Source organism: Olea europaea, unplaced genomic scaffold, assembly GCF_002742605.1.
Source record: "Olea europaea var. sylvestris unplaced genomic scaffold, O_europaea_v1 scaffold948, whole genome shotgun sequence".
In the NCBI taxonomy this organism is placed as follows: domain Eukaryota; kingdom Viridiplantae; phylum Streptophyta; class Magnoliopsida; order Lamiales; family Oleaceae; genus Olea; species Olea europaea.
In genome coordinates, this window is record NW_019267976.1 from 106,706 (window position 1) to 128,583 (window position 21,878).

Consider the following 21,878-nt stretch of genomic DNA (forward strand, 5'->3'; position numbering starts at 1 on the left):
AAAATTATTTGCAAGTAAACGTGACTTGTTTATGAACTAGAACACAATCGCCATTTGTAAAAAAATGATTTTTCGAAATTAATAATCTTAGATGAGATACTTATGTATGTATTTATGAATATGAAATAATCAATATATTACATCTAATGTCATGTGTTGCACTGTCCTACAACTAGTAAAAATAGGAGAAGTTTTGATTTGTTTGCTTAAACGAAGGTTTCATATATCCTACTTACTACTTTGGCTCTTGGGTAAGTGAAAGTGTACAAGCAACCTTCCGTCCTGTACCCTTGGAGACATAATCTACGATTTATCTCCCTCGCGATACTCCAGAACAAAGGTGGTGAGGGACCCTTAAGATTAGAATTTAACCTTTTCTACTTACTACTTTAAAAGACTCTATCATATCCTACCATTCATTATTGAGTTAAAGTGGGCAGCACTTTTCATTATCCAGTTTACTACTATTCATTTAAATATCTATAGTATAAAGACTACTTTTTCTCTCTCTCACTCCATACGGCCGCTGAGTTAACTCTTCTCATTTCAAATTAACTCATTTCTCTCCCTCCAAAACCAAACGAAGCCCTGCTTTTAGATCAACTCCTCTTTCCACAACCAAATGAAATCAAACCCTAAGAGAAAGAAGAAAAAGGTAATAATCTCCTACGCGTGTCTTCAATCGTACGTACACTTCATACCCCGTGCTCGATTTTGTGTTTCAAATTCTTTGAATTAATTTTTCGAATAGGTAAAAGTTCCTGACTTTTTTTAATCTTTTGTTCATTTCTTCTTTTTTGGTGTTCAATTTATACTCGGGCTATCAATTGGTAATTTTGTTTATTTGCTGGAAATTTTTTGAAGTGAATTTTGGTTCAGTTTTTGTTTTCTTGGTTTATTTTTGCTATAAATTCGAGTGGTCTTCCATTTTGTTTTTAAAAATCTTTGATTAATTTATTTTGAGTTTGAACTTTTATTTTGGTGTTTGTGTGGAAATTGCTTAAAAGAGGCAGTGGACTTTATTTAGTTTTGAAGTGGGTTAATTTTGAAGTTGGGGAGTTTGAATGTTGTGTAGTTTTTGACCTACTATGCATATTTTTTTAATTTTTTTTTAAATGTGCAGATCTTCATATCGAATGTACAATTGGAGCTATGATGTCCTGAAATTTTGAATCACTATACAAATTATTTGGCAATACAGTTATTTTTGAGTAATTTACGATTTAATTATAATTTTTTGAGAGTTTTTGTTTTCTATCTATAACTGAAAAATGGACTGTCTTGGTTTTCCACGATTTGTTTCTGTATTTCTTTTTTGGTGGATATTATTATTATTTTTTTGCTCATGCCAGATTGCTTAAATTCTTTTTACCATTAAACAGATATGTTCTAATGGGTTATTAAATATCTATTTCCTTTTCAGTTGTGATTGTAAGAAATTATTGGTCCTCAATGTAAATTTGTTTGGCGTCCTCTTCGTTTTCACTTTTGGATAGTTTTTTTATATTCAATGTGGTCCAATAAATTTTTGACGAGAAATTAACGATTCTTGTTATATGATTATTGGTAAATTTAGTTTAACATCTTAGTGTCCTATGGTTTGTGTTTGTTAAACTTGTTAATTTTTTACATTTTGATTTTTTCTAACTTTTTATTTGTTGTTAATTAGCTGTAATGAGGCCAACAAAAGCATAAATAAGCGACATTCTTCTATCAATGAAGTATATCCTCGAAAAGGTGGAGAGAATGCTAAACGAAACAATAGTAGGGTGAGTTTTTATGGTTATTACTTCTCCCACCAAAGCACAGGCCTGCTTCTCGGCTTCAATGGACTATATTGAAAAAAAAAATAAAAAAAATCTCCTGCTTTAGTCTTGTATGGACACACATCTGAGATTTTCTTGAATTTTATTATATAATCATGATGACGCCTCTTGATATTAAGTGCCTTTCAAACTCTTCATTTAAAAATTACACACGAATTGAAGTATTTAAGAATGTTATGCAAAACATGAGCAAGAAATTTGAAACTTTTATCGCCCCTTCTCTAAAAAGAAATGGTCAGCCATTCAATTTTTCAGACTTGAAACTCATTTCACATGAGTTTTTTCTTCATCATCTTGCATATTTTTGCATTTGTATGCTCCCAGATTATTATACATATGTTTTCATTCATGTTTAGAAAATCTTAAGCCGTTTGGATGTCTCGAAGATTAAATATTCATTCCATGAATTATATTTATTTAACAATTAATTGATTTATCTAAGTTTAATTCATGCATGATTCTTTACATAGGAAATGAAAAGTTGGGTTTAAGAAATATTTTCTAATGTAGAGGTTTCTTCCCAAGATTTTTTTATTTTTTTTATTTAAAGAAAATTCCTAATTTTTGGCAGAGTTTTAGTTTAGTTTTCAATTTATTTGATTGAGATGAAGAAAGTGAAATTCTGAAGGGGAAATGAAATGTTGGGATTTAAGAAGGTTAGGTGTTTTGATGAGATTGATGAAAATTACCGGAGTTTTGAGACAATGGGTGGTGGAAAAGAGTGTGATATCCCTATACCTTAAAAGACACTTACCAATAGTTACTGTTCATGGTTGAGTTCCACGTTTTCACACTTAACCTTTTGGAACTGGCTTGGCAATTTCGATGGGCCGGTAGTTACTGTTGATGAGCCCAAAAGGTTTTTGTATCAGTCATTCAATTTTTCAGACTTGAAACTCATTTCACACGACTTTTTTCTTCATCATCTTGCATATTTTTGCATCCATGTGCTCCCAGATTATTATACATATGTTTTCATTCATGTTTAGAAGATCTTAAGCCGTTTGGATCACTCGAAGATTAAATATTCATTTTATGAATTATATTTATATAACGATTAATTGATTTATCTAAGTTTAATTCATGCATAATTCTTTATGTAGGAAATGAAAAGTTGGGTTTAGGAAATATTTTCTAATGTAGATGTTTCTTCCCAGGATTTTTTTTTATTTAAAGAAAATTCCTAATTTTTGTTAGAGTTTTAGTTTAGTTCTCAATTTATTTGATTGAGATGAAGAAAGTAAGTGAAATTATGAAGGGGAAATGAAATGTTGGGATTGATGAAAATTACCGGAGTTTTGAGACAATGGGTGGTGAAAAAGAGTGTGATATTAAAAATGGAGAAGTAGGTGTTGGAGCAATGAATCAAAATGATTTCTTTGTTGGGAATGAGGTTTTTCATAGTTTTGTAGTGGATTCATGTCTTCTTCATGTGAACGATCAGAACGAATGAGACTTTCATTTTAATGATGGGAAAGAGGAAAGTAGATTGGATTTTGATAATAATGTGCCCAGTGTGCCGAACTTTGACATGAAAGATGGTGGAATGGAAAGAATCTATCAAGGATATACACAACAACAACCTGTGAACATTGAGAGGAGAGTGGAAATTATTGACATTACGTCAATGAGAGGATGATGATGTGGAAATAATAGCTTATAAAAAAGATGATATCGGAAAGGGTAAGCAAACTGAGGTTGGGATGTTACGTGATAGTACAGAAAATTTGAACGTTGCTGTGGCATACTCTTCTCATTATGTAGGATTAGGTGTATCTGTTCAATATGCGTGGTAGATGCATTTTGAAAGTACTTGAGGTTGTTTTGTAGTATGATTTTGGAGCAAATGTATACACATTTTCTGTTTGTTATATAGATGTTGAGACAACATTATTTTTTATAGCCTAATTATGGTAAATCGAAATAAACTAGAATGCACTATATTACACCATCTAGAATCATAAAAGTAAAGACTTAACCCCTTGTACCATGGAAATGTAACGCTTAAAAACAGTTCAATTAGCATGCTATATACCAATTGTATTTCGCACATGAATTCCATGTATGTGAAATATTTCCTACTTTCGTATGATAATTATTGAGAGGGGGTGGTATTGTCTGGTTATTTTGAAGTATGAGTGCTAACAGGTAATGCCTTCTTTTTCGAGAGATGCATAGACTATAACTTGCATGTGTGGTTAAATCAAGTGAGGTCTGGTGCTGGTTGTGATTATTTAATTTGCATCCAAACTAATGGTAGGATGACAAAAAAATACGCTCGATAAAATTAAAAAGGTTAGGTTGAAGAAAATGAAAGCTAGGAGTTAGGGATCATTTCTGTTAAGTTTCTTTCTATTTCCAATCACTAGCCCTTAATTTGTATATAGTGCCTTAACATTATTATTTATACACACACACAAGAAAAAAGAAGAAGAGGATTTATCCATAATGACTCTTTTCAATATTCATACAATTAAAATTCAACAAAAAAAGAGAAAATACCGAATTACAATTGCTTTTGCTTGTATGGATATATCATCAAAGCTACATCGCTAATTTTTGTGGCAGTGACTTTTTATAACAAAAAATTGCCTTTGAAGGATAAATGGTATTTTTTTCCTTTTTCTTTGATGTTAACAATCTGAATTTTTACATTAAATTTATACAGACTTCAGTAAAATAATTTAGTGGAAAATATGTGTTAAGACAAAAATTGAGTTTAAAAAGTTAAGATAAATACTAACTTTTACGTTCTTGTAATGTAGGGCAATTGTGTAATCTTTTGGTAAAGGCACTTCCTTCTACGTGATTCAGGTACAATTTCTTCAAAAATATTCATTTGATACTAATTTTGTTATTCTTTCATAGTGATTTGTAAAAGACATTTGTATATTTTTCCTTTAAAACTTCCTGTTGATTTCTCGACTATTCTATGTATTTCGATTTTTAAATTTATATTGTGAACAGATTCACATTTGTAATTACATTTTTATTGTCTGCATAATAGCTTTAGAAATCGAATGTATATGTGATTATTTTGCTATGTTTTTGCTTTTCTGGGATTTCTTATACTTTTGTTAGCGTTTTCCAACTAATGATTTTGTTTTTTTTTTTTTTTTGCCCCCAAAATAGCTACATATCCATATCTTAACGACAACCTATAATACAGCACCAAAACTTCATAAAAATTTTACTTGCTAGCTAGCCAACGTACCTACGTCTTTTTTTTATATTTTGGCTTACTAATTTAAATTAAATTTTGACCTGTCACTTTAGGCTTTCAAAAAAATATGTTGAAATTCTTCAAATTTTTTGTGGGTTTGTTTTAGAAGGTGCTAATTTTGTAGATCAAAAGGGGGAAAAAAAACCCTTAAACTTTAGTTCTTGCGAGATATTAGACTTCGTTTATAAAGTTAGCCACTTTGTAGCTTGCGTCTTCCTTGGACTCTGCATCTTATTAAGTAGGCTTGGAAGTGTCTCATTTGACTTTTCGACAACTAATATCAACGCAAGCCTATTTAGACAATTTGATTCGAACCACTCTCTAGTGCTTTGTTGATGACTTCTATAGCTCTTACTATGATTGCATGTTTAAGGTTGTTGTATTTTGCTTTCTTGTTATGATGCTCAATATTTTTCTGTAACACCTTGAAACTTTTGTCAAGTGGGCAATATTCTCTCGTTCTTGGAGTTAAATTTATATTTTCTGGAAGCTCAGTAGATGGAACAATGTTAGTTTGATTTTCAATTTTTAGGGAAGTTTCATTTGAGCTGATTAATTTGATCACGGAAGTGCTATTTATGTTCAAGTTATAGTATTCTAATATCGTCCATCCACAAAACTAACAGCTTCTCCTACATGGAAAATGATATACATAAATTATCTGTCGTAACTTGGTTCTTGGAGTTGTCCAATGTTCAGTGGTGGTTATTATGGTTCTTTTTCTGTTTATTAAACATGCACAAAAAGAGTGAGGTAGTAGTTATTATTGAAAGTTGATTTAAGGCCCGTTAGGCATTGCTCTTGAGAAGTCAAAATGAACTTTTGAAACTCAAAAGCTGCTTTTGGACTTATTTGACTAATTTTATGAATCCTTCGTCGGGGAAGAATTTATAAACGATTTAATTTATAAATTGATAGAAATAAGTGATAGATAGGTAAATAATACATGTGAATCCTTTGAAATGTGTTGTTGAAAATGAAATTTTATCACTTGTAAATCATTTTAAGGCGAATGGAGGCTAACTAACCAATTTTTCATTTATGCAGATCGAACTTGTATAATTCGGGCTCATTTATTGGATTGTTTTGGTACCATCTACTATGCTCTTGTAGTGGGGATTAAAATTAAATTTTTAGTAAAATTTTTATAATAGTTGATTAAATGCATGGTTAAAAAGTTGTGGGTTCTATGAAATATATAGTTAAAATTAATTGTTTACTTTGATTTATATTAAAAATTAGATTTTAGTTCCTACCAAACAGGTTTTTATAAATCATATTGAGTGACTTTGAGTGAAATTTTCCCACAATTGTTTATAATATTTTAGACATCTGGATCATTTTTAGGCTGTATAAGGCAATCAGTGCTCCACTTTCTTAGCTAAATGTAGAGCTTGTTTCATCTTTCTTATTTGATCTTCAGTTCTCAAAATTCATATGGAAGCTAATAGATAGTGAACATGTTCATCTGTGCTGAAAAGTTACTTTATTTTTCATCAAGTATTTGTTAGTAAAAGATTCATATAATCAAGTTTAACTTATTTTTAAGTATAAATATACTTATAATGGCAAATCAATTCCAAATAAGAAACTTTTTCTATCTTCTAAAGTTTTAAAATTATATTAGTATATTATTAATTGTTTAGATCTTATGCAGGCATTGTTAAGGGTTGCAAAAGATCTTTATGCTATTGTGATTGCACCCAGAGAGAGTCAAGAGAGCCGGTTTGGCCTATACTCGTACTTCATGTTCTAATTAATTCTATCATTACATGTTTTATCTCAACTTTGATGCTTGAATTAAAGTGTTTCGATGCTATCTTCTTTATAAATGAGTGAGAAAGTGAAATTAGTTTCACTTCCTACATTAATACGCATCATCTTTATGATGCCCTGGGGCTCAAGCTCCGCAGTGTTGCTAAAACTTAGTTAAGCGTTTTAAGTATAAAACACAAAGGAAAATTATATAGGATTATCAAAATAAATTACTAATGCCATTAATAACAATAAACTAATTTTTTAAAAACAAAGTCACGTATTCAATAACTTTTGACATGAAAGAAAAAGTACTTCGATCATAATTACTTAAATCCATTAGCCAAAAAAATAAATGAATAAATAAATAAAAATCCTATCAATTAGTTTTAACACTTGATCTGATTTGGGATCATTCCAACACTAGCCAATAATAGAGCTTCCAGACTAACTTTGATGCTTGCAGCGTCATTCCTTCCTTCCACTTATCAATTATTTCCTTTAGAGTCACATCGACAATCAAATTTGAAATCTTTATATTCAATCCTCTTTTTGGACGGACAGTTTCCTTATTATTCTCAAACTTAATCAACCATTCAAGAATTGCTATCCTTTTTATATGTCATCCCACTTTCTATTGTTACTCATTCGTAATCTTTTACATCAACAAACAGCAGAATTTATCATATAAGAGCTCCATGTATTCAGCAGTCTGTGGCAAACTAATAAAGGGACCAGTATTCCAACTTTCATAGTCATTTTGCCTCCACTCTTTCTGCTTTCTAAATTACCCGATAATTGTAGATTCACTAAATAAATTTCAACATTAGTGGAATACAAATCTATATTCATTTGTTCATAATTAAACATGTCTTACTTGTTTTTATGTAAACAAGTTAATCTATTATAAAGCACATTTTTTCTATACATATCGTATAATAAATGTTTCAACATCTTTTCTCTCTTAAACCTTATGATTATTTTTTTCATTATTTTTAGTTCCAGTTGCTAGCTTCTTCTTCGAAGTATTAAATCATTTATTGTTCTGATGGATCCTTCGACAATGTCTATTGATTGAGAATCTGCTCTTCTTAAATATGATACCATTCTTCCAAGCAGAAGTGAGGCATACAATGCATTCATTCGCCAACAACGAAATCAAAGACAGTGGGATTGGAGAAATCGAGTCAAAGCTGGACGAATTGATTCTCGAAAAAGGGTAACTGACACAGTATTATCCGAAAATACTAATTTCAGTTCTGCCCATGTGAATGAAGCAGTAATATATCATGATTTCGAGGCTTCTACTTCAAACCAAGAAGCGACTGATGTTTCTAAATGTGTAAAACTTATGAACATACCAAATACTGCATATGTATTACTGACATGTACCTATTGTAAATATTGTGGTGCATGAAAATTTCATAGAGAAAATAAATGTTTTTGTTGCTCAGATGGAAAAGTTAAACTTTGTATGCTTGATTCACCAGCTGAACTATATACTTTGTTTACTTCTAAAGAATACAGGTGTATGGAATTTAAGAAAATTTCGAGAGGGTATAATAATCAATTTGCATTCACTTCTTTCGTTGTAAAGTATGACAAAGAACTCTTTAAAGCCATATAAAGGTATTTACACATTTAGGGTTCAAGGACAATTATATCATTATGTAAACCAACTTATGTCAGAGAATGATACGCTTTGTTATATGTAGTTATATTTTTACGATACGGATAATGAACTAGAAAATCGTATGAAAAATTCAGAAAATTTTGTTGAATCTACTTTGATTACTTTAATTAAAATCCTGAAAGTAAATCCTTACAGTAGATTCTTTAGGTCTTAAGTAATATGGATAATTTGCATAATCATTGTATACACATTAAGCCCCCGTTTGAGCCCCATTATTCTCCATTACATTAAATTAAATTTTTCTCTCTCCTACTTTTAACCACATAATCTTCAATAAAATAATATTACACGTAAATCAAAATCTTTTCTTTTCTTTTCAACCACTCATTTTTCAAAAAAACATTATTCAAAACATTATAATCTCCAAGAAATGGGGCTCAAACGGGGGCTAAATGTCACCCAGGACTTGATCAAAGGGTTTTCAGTACTCCTACATCCTTCCAAGTGGCTGCTATATGGGTTGCAGATGATGAAAATGCAGATGTTCGCATTCGTGACATTACTATATATGGTCATTTTGGCAATTCACATAGGGTTCATTATTACTACGGTTGTTATGATCCTTTGCAGTACCCTGTACTTTTCCCATTTGAAGAATCTGGTTGGCATGAAGGCATCGAAAGGATTCGAATAAAAAACTGTCAACCTCAGAATCTGCTTGGGTTTGTTAGTCTACCTAGCACAATTAATTCTACAATTGAAATGATTGAAAAAGAGGCTAAAGATTTGCAAATATATATTTTATTATCTTTTCTAATTTCTACAAGCTGCATCTTCTAAATTAATATTGAAATTCATTTTGCTTTTCACATGCAGTGCTAAATGGAACAAAAAAACGATCTCAAGTCTCTTGCTGAGAATATTATGCATACAAGTTACAAATTAGGCCCTCAAATAAGTCTATATTACTTCATGCTGGTAGACTTTTTTGGCAATATGTTGTAGATATGTATGTTAAAATTGAAACTTCGAGGTTAGACTATTTTCGCAATAATTAGAAATAAATTCGTGCTGAAATTTATTAAGGTATTGTAGATAGTGTTGAAAATGAGGAAACAAGGGGATATAAAATTGGACGGAAATTCATTTTACCTCAATCCTTTACATGTGATCCTCGAGATATGTTAAAGAAATATATGGATGCAATGGCCATTGTTCAGCGTTATGGAAAATCAAATATATTTTTTACTATAACATGTAATCCAAATTGGTCAGAAAGTAAGCAAGAACTAAAGCACAGTGATGAAGTTCAAAACGACCAGATTTGATAGCTTGTATATTTAAAGCAAAATTAGAAAAGTTAAAAAATGATTTATACAAGAAAAATATTTTCGGCCCTATTATTGTTCAGATATACATGATTGAATTTAAAAAAAGAGGGCTTCCTCATGCACATCTTCTTTTGATTTTTAGTTCTGGCCATAAAATTTGTTGTGCTCAAGATGTTGATAGGATAAAGTCCTGCGAAATTCCTGATAGAAATAAATATTCACATCTTTATTCTGTTGTTGTAAAACATAATATATATGACCCTTGTGGAAATCTTAATTCAAAAAATATATGCATGAAAAAAAATACTGGTTGTAAGAATAAATATCCTCGGGATTATTGTAATAGTACTATATTTGGTGATAACTCGTATCCATTGTATAGACGACGTGATACTGGTATTTGTATTAAAGTTAGAGGTCATATGTTAGACAATCGGTGGGTTGTACCATATAATCCTTATTTAGGTGCAAATTTTGACTTTCATATTAACGTTGAAGTGTGCTCTTCTATTAAAGTTGTTAAATATTTGTATAAATATGTATATAAAAAACATGATCGTATTAACTTTTCCATTGACAACAATGAAACAAGTAAAGAAATTGATGAAATTTCTAGTTACCAATCTGCGAGATGGATCTCTCCACCTGAAGCTATGTGGAGAATTTTTTTCCTTCAATTTGTCAGAAATTTTTTCAATTGTTTATTCTTTACAACTTCATATTGAAGATCATCAACATGTAACATATGATGATCAAGATGATTTGACTACTGTTATTAACAATGAAAATATAAGAAAAACAATGTTGACTGAATTTTTCCGACTCAATGAAGCAAATGAGTTTGCTAGAAGACTTTTGTATAGAAATATTCCGACACATTTTGTTTGGAATACAAGTGGGAAGATTTGGACTCCTAGAAAGAAACAAATTGTTATAGGATGGATTGTCACAGCGAAACCATCTGAAGGAGAACGTTATTTCCTTTGTGTACTTCTTAATCATATTAGATGACCAACATCATTTGATAATTTACGAACTTTCAATGGGGTTATTGTTGCTACATATCGAGAAGCAGCACTATTACATGGTTTGTTAAGCGGAGACAATCATTGTGAATAATGTCTATCCAAAACTATTGTTTACAAGATGCCTGTTTCTTTGAGGCGCCTCTTTGCTACGCTTCTTACTCTTTGTAACCCTAATCATCCGAAATTTGTTTAGGATGAATTAAAAGTTTATATGATTAAGGATTACTTACATCAAAATACATCTGTTGAGGTTGCTGAAGTACGCGCTTTGGAGGACATCAGCTCTATTTTAGAATCGCTAGGTAAAAACATAAATGATTATGAAATTGTGTCATTCAACGTAAATATAGATGAGAATAAAAGGTTGCAAAGAATGGTTGCAGAAGAGATAACTAATTTGGATATTGAAGGGGGATTTAGTTGTGCAATGAGCTAAAATAAAGAACAACAATTTGCATACGATACGATTATGGAAAAAGTAAAAATCCAATCAAGCTGTTCTTTCTTTATCGATGGTCCTGGTGGGACAGGTAAAACTTTTTTATACAAAACACTTTTAGCTGCTGTAAGGTCTCAAAATTTAATTGCTTTGACAATCGCATCTTTTGGATTGGCTGCATCTCTATTACTTGGAGGTCAGACAGTACATTTGAGGTTTAAAATTCCTTTAGAAACAATTTTTGAGGTTAGTTGTTATGTCCGAAAGCAATCGGCTTTGGGAAATTTGTTGAAAATGTCTAGGTTAATAATTTGGGATAAAGCACCCGTGATAAATAGTTGTGTTGTTGAAGCTGTAGAAAATATGCATAGGGATATTATCGATTGTAATATGCCTTTTGGTGGGAAAGTAATGGTTCTAAGAGGCGATTTTCGACAAGTTTTACCAGTGGTTCCAAGAGGAAAACAGGAGGACATAATGAAAGCTACCTTAGTATTTTCAGACCTATGGCTTTTGTATTTGCATCTACCATTGGTCCAGAATATGAGAGCAAAGTTGGATCCAGTGTCTTGCGATTACTTACTTAGAATTGGAAATGGAATGGAGCAAGAACATACTTGTAAGAACATTAAGCTTCCCGACAACATAATCTTGCCATTTGAGGAAGAAATCACATCTTTAAAAAAATTGATACATCATGTTTTCCCAAATATAGAAGCATGTGGTGATAATTTACAGACTATGGCAAATCATGTAATTCTTACACTTACAAATGGATGTATTGATTATATTAACAAAATTTTGCTTGATCAAATTTCTGGTGAAATTTGATCATATTATAATTTTGATGAAGCCATGGACAAATCAGAGCAAGGTTTACAGGAAGATTTTTTGAATCCTTTGACGTCAAATGGTATTCCACCGCATGAATTTAAACTTAAGATTAATTGTCCTGTAATGTTACTACGAAATATCAATCATTCAGAAGGATTATACAACGGAACACGCCTTACTTGTCGAAAATTTGAAAAAAATGTAATTGTCGCTGAAATCACAGCTGGCGAATATTTTGGAAAATATGTATTCTTGCTGAGGATTCCTTTTATACCCCTTCAGAGTGATCGAAGTTCAATTTCCTTTAAAAGAACTCAATTTTCAATTAGACCATGTTTTGCAATGCTTGATTTCGTTGGTTTGTATATTCCAGAACCCATCTTCTATCATGGTCAGCTTTATGTAGTATTATCAAAAGCAAAAAGAAGTACAAATATAAAAGTTCCGCTTAATCCAACAAACACAGAGAATTCACACAGCGGATGTACTAAAAACATTGTTTACAAGAAAATCCTTTCGTTCATACATCAGTAGAATCGCAAATTTTCGTCAGGTATATTTTTATGTTCGATAAATAATTACAAATAGTTATGATTAAAAAATCTCCCTCCCTTCTAATTTATTAAAGAGTATTATCACTCACATAAACTACAATTTCAATTTTTTTCAATTTGTATAGTCTGCTTCATGTTAAATACCTTGCATACATTTTTGAACAAAAAACTTTATTTTCAGTTCAATAATTAATACACTGTGTTGCTTAATTTTTCATTCTCGAGATATTGATTTATGCTCTAGGTTCCGGTACAAAAAATAAAAAATAAAAAAGTTCGACCTTCTCACATGGAGGTTGCTCTAGATGACTAGGAGTAATATCTCGTTGTGGGTTTTCTAAACTGAAGCTCAAAAAGATTTAGTATATGTTATTCATTTTCAACTACATATTTTTCTTATAAAATAATTTTACACGTAAATCGAAAATTTCTTTTTTAACCACACATTCTCCAACAAATCACAATTTCAAACACGTTTTCTTACAAAAAAATGGGGCTCAATGATTGTTGCTAATAGCCGGTTTGTCGCAAAGTTATTTGGATATATTCGCAAAATTAGTGTTGATATGAAATTAGTTCTTCAAAAGACAAATAATATTCTAGTTTAAATATTAGTAGCTTTAAAAGGAACGATGGTGGGAATTATGAAATGTGCGAATAATAATGATTCGTAATTTGAATGTGTGGTTAAAATTAAAATTTAAGTTTGATATAATAGTAGAAGTAACTTTTTAATTACTAAAAATGTTTACCATACAGAGGTTGATTACAAAGTCCATATATAAGTCCATCACATACAAACTTCTGCAGTCTGATCATCTCCACTTTGGTCCATATTACATCTCTTATTCCATTAACCTCTTTTTACATTGGAAAATGTAAAGATGATTTGGAAAACTTAACTACATAGATTTCTACAGATGAAGAGAAGTATCAGGCTCAATATTACCAGGCTCCCTTGTTTCAGTCGAATGCAATGAACGACTCTCGATGCCTTGGAAATCTTCGTGCTTGCTGAGTTGAAGATGGGGGGGATGTTGAACGGGCACTTGTGATGATGGGAACTGCCTTTCGTGAGGGAAGGAAAACTTAGGTAGCTGATGACAAGTTTCGATTGAAGTCATCATCCATTTGGGGTCGGACGAGAGTTTTACGGCTTCTCTTTCTTCTCTCTTCTCCCTTAACCTTTCCAACTGCCTAAATCTTTCTTGCAGAAGTGCAATTGATGAACCTGCAAAACTTGGATCATTATGTTGGCTTCCCATGGAAAAAGTGATATTGAGTAAATAAATATTATTGGATTATGGAAGTTTCAAGGGGATGTGTGTGAAAATATATAGTGAAGAGTGGACTAATGCGAACCAAAATCCAAGAGGAAAATGTTGCTAAGGAATCCGTTTTTCTTTTATGACGCCTCGCAAAACACTAAGCAGAAAAGGCCAAACGGAAATGGAGAGAGTAATTGGAGTAATGTGTAGAAAGTATTCAAGAGCATACAAGGTTAGGTGGTAAATTTCAACTACGAAATCTGAATTGGGATACTGAACTAAGCCCCTATTTGATAGTCGTTATTTGAGAAAAATAATGTTTTGAATAGCGATTTTTTTGAGAATATGTTGTTAAAAACTAAAGAAAAAAAATTTGGATTTATGTGCAGAATAAGTGATTGTGCTGTTATAAATGAGTATGTAGAAAAAAAAAAAGAGTTTTGAATTAAAGGCGACGAAACAAGGGCTAAATTGACCTCAATTGAGTTATCGAACTTCAATTTCATATCAAATTTGACCACTCTGCCACATTTCATAACCCATCGTCTCCAAACTTGTGGAAATTAATTACTTTGCAATATTATAACAGATCTTCCACATAAGAGTTGTCTGAAAGCGAATATGGTAAATTGAGAGTTATGACAAATTTTTAAATAAACGGTAAAATATGCAATTTTTTTAGTATATTTCAACACGTTTAGTAAAATAGTAAGTTGGCATGCCATTCACAATACGTAAACGATATGACTGCTAATAGAGTAATTTTCATCAATTTGAAAATTCGTAAATGATGGAGTGATAAAACTTAAATATAATCTCAGTAACCCAGTTGAAACTGATATGAAATTAGTGACCCAATTGAGACAAGTCAAGGTTTAGTGACTCAATTGAATTTTTCTCTAAAAGTCCAGTGACTGCAGATAAAATTTACCCCAAGGTGTCAAGGTTAGGCTACAATTGCCCTGGCTGGTTATTAGCAGTCGATTGGATATCATAGACAATACCTATTTTTGGTGTGTAATGAAGGGTTTCTCATTTCTTTAGCACTTGATTGAGCTCCGTTTTTTCAAAAATTCATTTTCAACCACATATTCTTCTATAAAATAATTATACACGTAAATTTAAATTTTTTCTACATTTTTTAACCACAGATTCTCCAAAAAATTACTATTTCAAAATACATTTTCCCAAAAAAATGGAACTCTTCGTTTCCTATTTTAGGCGATACTTTCACGTTTCTAATAATCACGTTCTATATGAATCCAAATCTGTCGAATCACTCAATCCATTTCGTTGTCCAGTAGCGACAACCATCTTTTTGATTGGTACTGTAGAGACCTCTGACACAAATAGACGCGTCACAAGTTCCATATAGATTACTTCTCAATACAATTTCTTTTAAATTCATTAAAATTTCATGGACCAATTCTTGAGTTCAGTTGAATGACGCATTATTGATAAGTTATTGTTGCTATTTTCGCTCGTAACATATTGTCAGCAACTAAAGAAACAATAACAAGTTACGCTTGCATCATCTATGGAATGTCATATTTCTATTTGCTAATACCATTCGATGTGGGGAATCTCAACTCCCATACCATCCAACCTTTCGACCATTCGGCCTCATTCACCAATTCAGAAATCATCAGGTCATAAACTCAGAATCCATTCTTCATTCAAGTTATCTCCAGCATTTTCTTGAACGTACATACATCATCTATATTGTTAACTTCTTAAAATATACAATACGGTCTCTTCAAAACAAAAGAACCAAACTACAGTATTACAAAGTAAGGGTTTGGACAAACGAGAGGTTCTCCAATGAAGAACCAACAACACTTGACAAAATTCAAGATGTGAAGGAAACCATATGTTCTTTCCTATTTACTGTTTTCCAAGAGAGAAATTAACACAAAAATAGGAGTGCATACGGGCAAATCTACATCAAGGCTCCAACTTCAATGAAACAACTCGCGACTGCCTGTTACATTTTGCAGCTTTGATGAATACTACTGAAAGACAACGTGGCGCCCACCATGGATGACGAACCTTTTGCTCCCCTTTCAAGCAAGCCACTAATAAATAACTCAAAATCAGAAAGAGGTAAAGAAACAATGGCAGTCTAAATCCATCACAAAATATTAAAATCTAAACTATGTACTTTAATGTACACTGTAGAGCAATAACATGGATAATGACAATGATGAGGATAATATTAATGATTCCCAAACACTGTTAAAGAAATTACATGAATACTACTTCTTCCATTCCAAATTGAATAACTTTGATTCCTTTCAGGCCTTCCATAAATAATGTCCCTTAACCAGAGAAGAACACCTTTCATAGGTTCAACTTTCAAACACCCCACTTGCTCCACAATCATCTGAACAGATCGTTTCATCTCCTTCTCACTCTCTTTCAATGCCTCCTTAACACAACTAAGAACACTGCCTCAATCCTCTCAGACCACCACCATCAACATACTCCATCTTCTGATCTCCACTTATCCCTCTACTTAATAAGACCTCCAACATTTCATGCCATTTTCTAGATAAGTTTTAATCAAATCTTCAATCCAACTCCAAAAACAATCATCATGGTCAATCTTCCTACTTATTTTCTTCACTTTATTCTCACAACAATTTGTTCAATTTTCATATTGATGACTCGATTAGGGTCTTTGAAGTGGACAACAGTGGCTAGGGATTTTTTTTTTTTTTTTTTTTTTTGGTTTAGAATGTGTTTCCTTTTGTCGGTCTAGTGGCAGTTAGAGAACCTGGCATTGAGAAATGTTACTGGTAACATCTTTCTTTTCATTACTTTTTTTTTCCTGAAGGAGGTTAGTTAAAAGTTGTTTTCAGGAGGCGATGGTGGTATTTTGGGAATCCAGTAGTGGTATAGTTGTGCCTTACTTTTCATGTATAATGATATCTTAGTTTTTATACAGATAACCGAATGATGATGAAATCATTGGGCTGGGATTGGTGATGGTGGTGAGTGGTTTTCCAAGTTGCAAATTGGGATTTTGGATTTGGAAGCAAAAAGTGCTATTAAGATGTTTGCTTTTAGGGTTCACTTTGAATGTGTTTCCTTTTGTCGGTCTAGTGGCAGTTAGAGAACCTGGCATTGAGAAATGTTACTGGTAACATCTTTCTTTTCATTACTTTTTTTTTCCTGAAGGAGGTTAGTTAAAAGTTGTTTTCAGGAGGCGATGGTGGTATTTTGGGAATCCAGTAGTGGTATAGTTGTGCCTTACTTTTCATGTATAATGATATCTTAGTTTTTATACAGATAACCGAATGATGATGAAATCATTGGGCTGGGATTGGTGATGGTGGTGAGTGGTTTTCCAAGTTGCAAATTGGGATTTTGGATTTGGAAGCAAAAAGTGCTATTAAGATGTTTGCTTTTACTGGATGGAGCAATGATGACATTTGTATCTTGTGATTAAAAACTCTACTGGTGCAGCACGGTGTTCCGTGGGTTGGGCAGCTGCGAGTCTTTGGGTCTGGCAGGAGCGGTGGTCCACAACCACAAGTGACAGAGATATCAATTGGAGTTGCAGACGGCAAGCATGGGTTTAGAGAGAGAAGATTAGACCAACTTGGCATAAGAGTAAAGTTTAAATTTACTGCAATCAATATATTTCATCTAAAATGTTATGCCACCTAAATTAGGACATCCAAATCCAAGTGGAAGAAATGATAAAGATGATAACTATGAGGACAATAGTCAATAATGTTAAGAACAGCAACTAAAAAATTAACCGCGTTCTCACATGAAAAATGAACATCAAGGTTAGCTTCCACCAGTGTGTGAAGTATAGTTTGAAAACTGAGAGACTAATCTGGCACTCCAAGCAAATTATTCCCCCAGAAAGCAATGAGACATGACAATAGAAAACTTTTTTTTTCTACCACGATATAGTTACACTAACATCAGATATGGACCATATTAGCAGTTGTACAGCATTAAGTAATTTCCAAATTTAGAGCTGAAAGATCAAAGCTCCAGCAGATACTTCCCCAGAAAGCAATGCCACAAACACAAGCAACTTTCTATGAAAATAAACATTTTGGCAGCACATATGGTAGTAGCAGTAAAGCATAAGCATGTTACAAAATCCATATCATGAATGCCGTAGACAAACTCTACAATTCTGACGGGAGATTGTGGATATAAGAACAGGAATCTATAAAAATAATCACATATAAAAATGTTGAAGTCATTGCTTGAATGAAAGTTACGTATGTAGTATGGTTGTTTTATCTTTTAAATTTTTCTTAAAATAAAAAAGGATGTGAAACAAGTAAACTGCTTTACAGTTGTTTTATCATTCAAGCACTCTGCATGCCAATATGTAAATATAGAAAGTAAAAAGAAATAGAAAACTATACCGTTCATCTTCATTTGTATGATTTATGACAAATTATTCATAATTAAGGTAAAGTCTTAGAAATCCATCACTCAAAATCCAATCATAAGACAAATGAGAGATTATGAGTGGTGAATGCTAACACAGGAAATTGAAGATCTTTACATGGGAACAAAAATATGCAAATATTTGAATTTTCAGGTGACAACTAAGTAGTAGATGGTCGAACAAACTTGCACAAAAGAAACAAAACAATTTTTTACTGTAGGACAATAAAGTGATACCTTTTATTCGTCTGAGCTCCTTGCACAAAATTATAAAATCTCCCCATTTCATGTGACACTTCCTAATGAACCTAAGTATCTGTTCGGTTGTAAACATGGACATGCTTTCCAAATACTCTCCATTGACCCCATTTTCTTTGAAAATTTGGCAATAGCTCCCAAGATTTATTTCTTCCAGCCACAAGCCAACATCCTACAGAAGTACATGAAATCAAATGTTGTTAACTGGAAAAGTAATTCTTTTTCATTTTTTGGGCAAAGGATTGGATGACCCTACTAACCAACTAAAATCTATGATGCTCGGACTCGGGTACGGGGATCCAGTATGGATACATATCCAGGTGTCGGATATTTTATTTTCTAAAATATAGGATACAGGGATATGGTTAAAAAGGGTCCAATTTTCGGACACGAGTACGTGGATATGTCTTTCAAGGTTCAATTTTTTTATTAATTCAAGAAGTCATTTTAAATAAATCAAAATCAATTATTCACAAAGAAGGATATGAATATTGAATGAGGAGTTGAGACAAATAAATTAGAATTTTGGGGTTTAATTTTCAATTATAGACATTATTAAATGTTATATAAAATAGCAAATAAGGGACTTGATTATAATTTGGATTTAGTGGATAACTAATTAGAAACGAGAAAGGAGAAAAGGAAAGAAAAAAAGAAAGAAAGAAGAAAAGCAAAAACAACGAAGTGTCCGATTAAAATTTGGAGGATCCGAATCATATCTCATACCCATACCCATACCCATGTCGTGTCATGTTCGACACGGGTACTCTACCTATTTCGAAGAGTCCGAGCATCAGAGACTAAAACTCATCTACAGCACCTCAATTATCTTAAAATCAAAAGAAGACAGAAACAAATCTCCTTAATCACATTACAGACCTTTCTTCTTCCCATATTTGCAAAATTACCAAATAACACGAGCAATTGAAAACAAAAACAGAAAAGATGAACAGCAATTGATAATATAGAATATGTACATGAACCATTTATTCTTAAGGCATACATTATTAACCTATCTGAGGTCCAATTAGAATGCTTTCAATCATTTGTCATTGATGAAAGCCATAAGAGAGAGAAAATCTAATATTAGTACTCCTTTTACGGGGGATTCTCACTTCTTTTCTTTCTTCCCCTTTTTAGCGTATCTCTATGTATGTCTATGGATTGTTATAGGGGGTGGGGAGAGGTCATCTCTTGCAAATAGTTTCCTAACACTTCCCCAATTTCACTTTCCTCCTCTCCACTTTCCTCGTATCTTCCCAGCCAAATCCACCAAGAATAACACCATTTGTAAGAGTTAACTAATTTGGTTAAAAATGAGCCCTCAACAGCAGACAAGTGAGACAACCACAATGATTAATCTCAAAAAACAAAGAGAAAGCACACTAAAACTGCACTATGACTGCAGAGATATTAGAGCGAAGTTACTTCTGTAACCAGTTTGCCCTAACAAACAGTAGCCATCACATAAGTCCTGTGACTAATCCAACTGAGAATAATACTACTGCTAGCACACAAACATCTTGCAAAATTGCAAAAGTTCATTCCATGACCAGAGGAGACTCGAAAAAAAGCCACCACCATTTCACCCAGCAACATGCCTAAGTATATGAAATCATAGCATTGATGAACCTAGTGGCTAGGACAGTTTCCTTAAATATTTACACATTGATATCAGGAACAGGTATGAAGGAGCTTAAGTGATTGTTGAACTAGCCAGAACAATGGTTCGCTCAAGAAAGAGACGAGGAAGACTCCAAGTAGTACTACGATTAAGAAGCTCATCTTCAAACAGGTTTCATCAAACCAAGTAAATTACACATTACTGAGTAAACAATTCTAGACTCCCACATTTCTAGATGCACTATGGTGCTAACCGGTCAATGCAACACATCAGTCTCTGAGTCCGTGATGCAGCTTAAGTACATTAGTAGAAGCTAAAAGATAGTTACAAACATTGCACACACAACATACACAACAAAGATAACCATATCAAGATAATGACACAAGTAAATACAGATGGAATCTAATATCTTTACTATAAATGATGGACAATACACAATTTGGAGAAATAATTCATAGTAATTCTGGGATAGAGAATCCAAAGTAGTGAGGGGCTGGGGAGTTCAATCTAAAGATAGTTAAGCTTTCCCTCGATGTTCCACAATATTCACTAATATCTTCTACAGCTTTTCCTTTTTGTTATACGCTACTTGATGACAAAAAATAATAATAATAATAATAATGTTACCAAAATATATCTGAAATTCTAGAGAAAAGAAACTCTGGCAGTAAGAAATATACCAAAAGATGCCCAAGCGAGTACAAAATTACTGTAAAAATCATGGGAAAGGTAGCAGTCATCATCAGAAATAGACTAATAAACAAGGAAAATATTTAAAATAGCTAAAAACTAAAATGAACCTGTTCTATAGATTCCAGTTCAAAGCCAATTCCACATCCAACTGTAATTGGAGTGAATAAGCCAAAACTAATTAATTTTCTTATGAAAAATACACGCCCCAAATTGACCAATTTTACGAAAAAACCCGATAAAACAGAGCAATATAAACAAGATCCAAGAAATACGAGATTAAAAAATAAAAATAAAAAGATGCAGAAATTGAAGCACAGAAAGAAAAGAAAAAAAATACCACCTCAACAGTCCAAATGAAGAAATCAAGAGGCTCTGGTGGCCTTTCTTTATCTGTGGTCATCTCAGAGAAACAGGATTGAAGTTTGAAGACCTGGCCGAAGGATAAAAATTAACAATCAGAAAAGCGAGTCTGCATCAGATCAAATAATGAAGTTTAAATGCAATACTACACATGTATATTATAATTGGTGAAAATAATTGAATTATGAAAGTACCAAATGCAATGGGGGTCCCCATTTTGTACATAAAGTGAGTCTCTGAGTGGGTGGGCATGTGCGAGTGAAGCGCGCGTGTCTATCAATTCATTGGCGTCGGCCGGACTTCACAGAGGAACATTAATAAGCATGCCACCAATTGGCAATGTTTGGCTAAAGGCTCACCTAGAATTTTTAATTTCCAGAAGAATTATTATTCATTTCAGACTCCAGTTGTTGTCAAAATTTAACGTTGCCACATGATTGTGTGACATGTCACAGTGTGACTAATGTTGTCCGTAAATTGAAGTTCAATGATTTAATCGAGACAATCACTCAATTGACGGCAAAAAAAATGTAGTTTTTATATTATGCACTGCTATGACTTATTTGACTTGATGGTTAACCTAGTAAACCAAAATCCATTGGCTTATGGGATATGTGAGCATTGACGAGA

The 21,878-nt window shown here is 32.4% G+C and overlaps 3 protein-coding genes and 1 long non-coding RNA gene across 6 annotated transcripts; 3 read left to right on the forward strand and 1 right to left on the reverse strand.

Annotated features, from left to right (window-relative positions):
- The first annotated feature begins 501 nt into the window (after window positions 1-501).
- LOC111392623 lies at window positions 502-8,326 on the forward strand. Of its 3 annotated transcripts, XR_002702292.1 has the most exons (6): window positions 502-655; window positions 1,670-1,769; window positions 4,592-4,640; window positions 6,097-6,138; window positions 6,707-6,774; window positions 7,804-8,326. It is a non-coding gene; the product is annotated as an uncharacterized LOC111392623 (long non-coding RNA). The 3 variants fall into 3 exon arrangements; XR_002702294.1 differs by lacking the exon at window positions 6,097-6,138 and having other exon boundaries at window positions 6,696-6,774; XR_002702293.1 differs by lacking the exon at window positions 6,097-6,138.
- A 2,939-nt stretch (window positions 8,327-11,265) lies between these two features.
- Window positions 11,266-12,066, forward strand: LOC111392629 (ATP-dependent DNA helicase pfh1-like). Its single transcript, XM_023018001.1, has one exon. The coding sequence runs from the start codon at window positions 11,266-11,268 to the stop codon at window positions 12,064-12,066; it is 801 nt and encodes a 266-aa protein (XP_022873769.1).
- A 24-nt stretch (window positions 12,067-12,090) lies between these two features.
- On the forward strand, window positions 12,091-12,603 carry LOC111392630. The gene is made up of 2 exons (XM_023018002.1): window positions 12,091-12,352; window positions 12,443-12,603. The coding sequence occupies exons 1-2, from the start codon at window positions 12,091-12,093 to the stop codon at window positions 12,601-12,603; spliced, it is 423 nt and encodes a 140-aa protein (XP_022873770.1).
- Window positions 12,604-15,539: 2,936 nt separating this feature from the next.
- LOC111392619 lies at window positions 15,540-21,461 on the reverse strand. The gene is made up of 4 exons (XM_023017989.1): window positions 21,443-21,461; window positions 21,229-21,357; window positions 18,551-18,743; window positions 15,540-15,966 (listed from the first exon to the last, which is right to left on the reverse strand). The coding sequence occupies exons 2-4, from the start codon at window positions 21,286-21,288 to the stop codon at window positions 15,836-15,838; spliced, it is 384 nt and encodes a 127-aa protein (XP_022873757.1). The 5' UTR covers window positions 21,289-21,357; window positions 21,443-21,461; the 3' UTR covers window positions 15,540-15,835.
- Between the last annotated feature and the right edge of the window lie 417 nt (window positions 21,462-21,878).

Bases quoted from the DNA above. Each gene is read 5' to 3' on its own strand.
- LOC111392619 (XM_023017989.1), bottom strand. From the start codon at position 21,288: ATGACCACAGATAAAGAAAGGCCACCAGAGCCTCTTGATTTCTTCATT. The intron at 18,744-21,228 runs GTGGTATTTTTT...GTACTTCTGTAG, and splicing joins TCTTCATTTGGACTGTTGAG to GATGTTGGCTTGTGGCTGGA. The intron at 15,967-18,550 runs GTATCACTTTAT...GTTATTTATTAG, and splicing joins GGAGCTCAGACGAATAAAAG to TGGCTTGCTTGAAAGGGGAG.
- LOC111392630 (XM_023018002.1), top strand. From the start codon at position 12,091: ATGGACAAATCAGAGCAAGGTTTACAGGAAGATTTTTTGAATCCTTTG. The intron at 12,353-12,442 runs GTGATCGAAGTT...TGTATATTCCAG, and splicing joins TCCTTTTATACCCCTTCAGA to AACCCATCTTCTATCATGGT.
- LOC111392629 (XM_023018001.1), top strand. From the start codon at position 11,266: ATGGAAAAAGTAAAAATCCAATCAAGCTGTTCTTTCTTTATCGATGGT.